We start from the raw sequence: 1,078 nt of genomic DNA on the forward strand, positions 1-1,078 counted from the left end.
TGATACATAACTTTCAAAAATGATCAAAACGATACCTAAACTTTCAAAAACAAATCAACTTGATATCTTGGCTTATTTTCCATCATTCTCAGTTAAAATTGATCACGTGCGGTGCATGTGAGGTATTTTTTAGGGTTATAATAGTATTTTCACACAAAAACTAATTTTTAATTATTTTATTTTATTTTAGGGCTAATTACTGTTTAGTACCCTGTGGTTTGGGTTGAACATCAATTCAATCCCTCGACTTTCAATTTCATCAAAAACACCCCCACACTATCATTTCTCATCAAATAGGTCCATCCGTTATGATTCCGTCAATTTTCAACCGTTTAGCTACGGACGTGGCGATCCAACTCAGCATAGGTGGGCCCCACATAGAGGTGAATTTCCCAAACTAACCCTGGCCAGCCAAATATGGAAAAATCCAAAATAAATTCTAGATTTTGAGGTTGGAGAGACTCGAACCCCTCCCAACACACATGAAAATGAAAGCCCCAACCACTGGACCACTTGCATGGTATTGGTATATTTCAAACTAAAATAATATATACAGTTGTATAACGGTCAACGAACTCGGAGGGTTCTTGAACCCCATGAGCTGCAGATCAATAAATGAAGCCATCACTCTGTTTCCATTGGACCTCATCACGCCTCTGGCTCCTTCAAACCAAGAAGCCGCCAGAAACCCAATCGTGCTTGTACCGTTCGACGGAGGCGACTCGCACATCAGATTCTGGTTGAAGAAGTCCTTGACTCCGAGAATGATCAGGAACCCGTCGTCGTAGATCCGCGAGGTGGTAGTTGTGACCCTGACGCCGTTGAGAGAAATTCCGGTGCCGGAATGAGGCGAGGTGATAAAGAGGGAGCTGCCGGAGAGGAGAGTCAGGATCTTGGTGCCGGCGGGGAGCGATTTTAGGGTTTGGAGGGGGAGAGTGAGAGGGGCGAAGTGGAATTGGAAGAGATAGAGGGAGGGCTGGCCGGCCCTCTTGAAGGTGAAGTCCGGCGGAGCGAAGATTGTGAGCGATGGCGACTTGGGGACGAGGGACTGAGAGACGGCCTCGAGAGTGAGAGCCAT

The 1,078-nt window shown here is 45.7% G+C and overlaps 1 protein-coding gene across 1 annotated transcript; it reads right to left on the reverse strand.

The window, feature by feature from the left end:
* Positions 1-332: 332 nt before the first annotated feature.
* On the reverse strand, positions 333-1,078 carry LOC112194537 (putative fasciclin-like arabinogalactan protein 20). The gene is made up of 2 exons (XM_024334763.1): positions 577-1,078; positions 333-403 (listed from the first exon to the last, which is right to left on the reverse strand). The coding sequence occupies exons 1-2, from the start codon at positions 1,076-1,078 to the stop codon at positions 333-335; spliced, it is 573 nt and encodes a 190-aa protein (XP_024190531.1).

The sequence above is a fragment of the Rosa chinensis genome, chromosome 3, assembly GCF_002994745.2.
Source record: "Rosa chinensis cultivar Old Blush chromosome 3, RchiOBHm-V2, whole genome shotgun sequence".
NCBI classification, from domain to species: Eukaryota; Viridiplantae; Streptophyta; class Magnoliopsida; order Rosales; family Rosaceae; genus Rosa; species Rosa chinensis.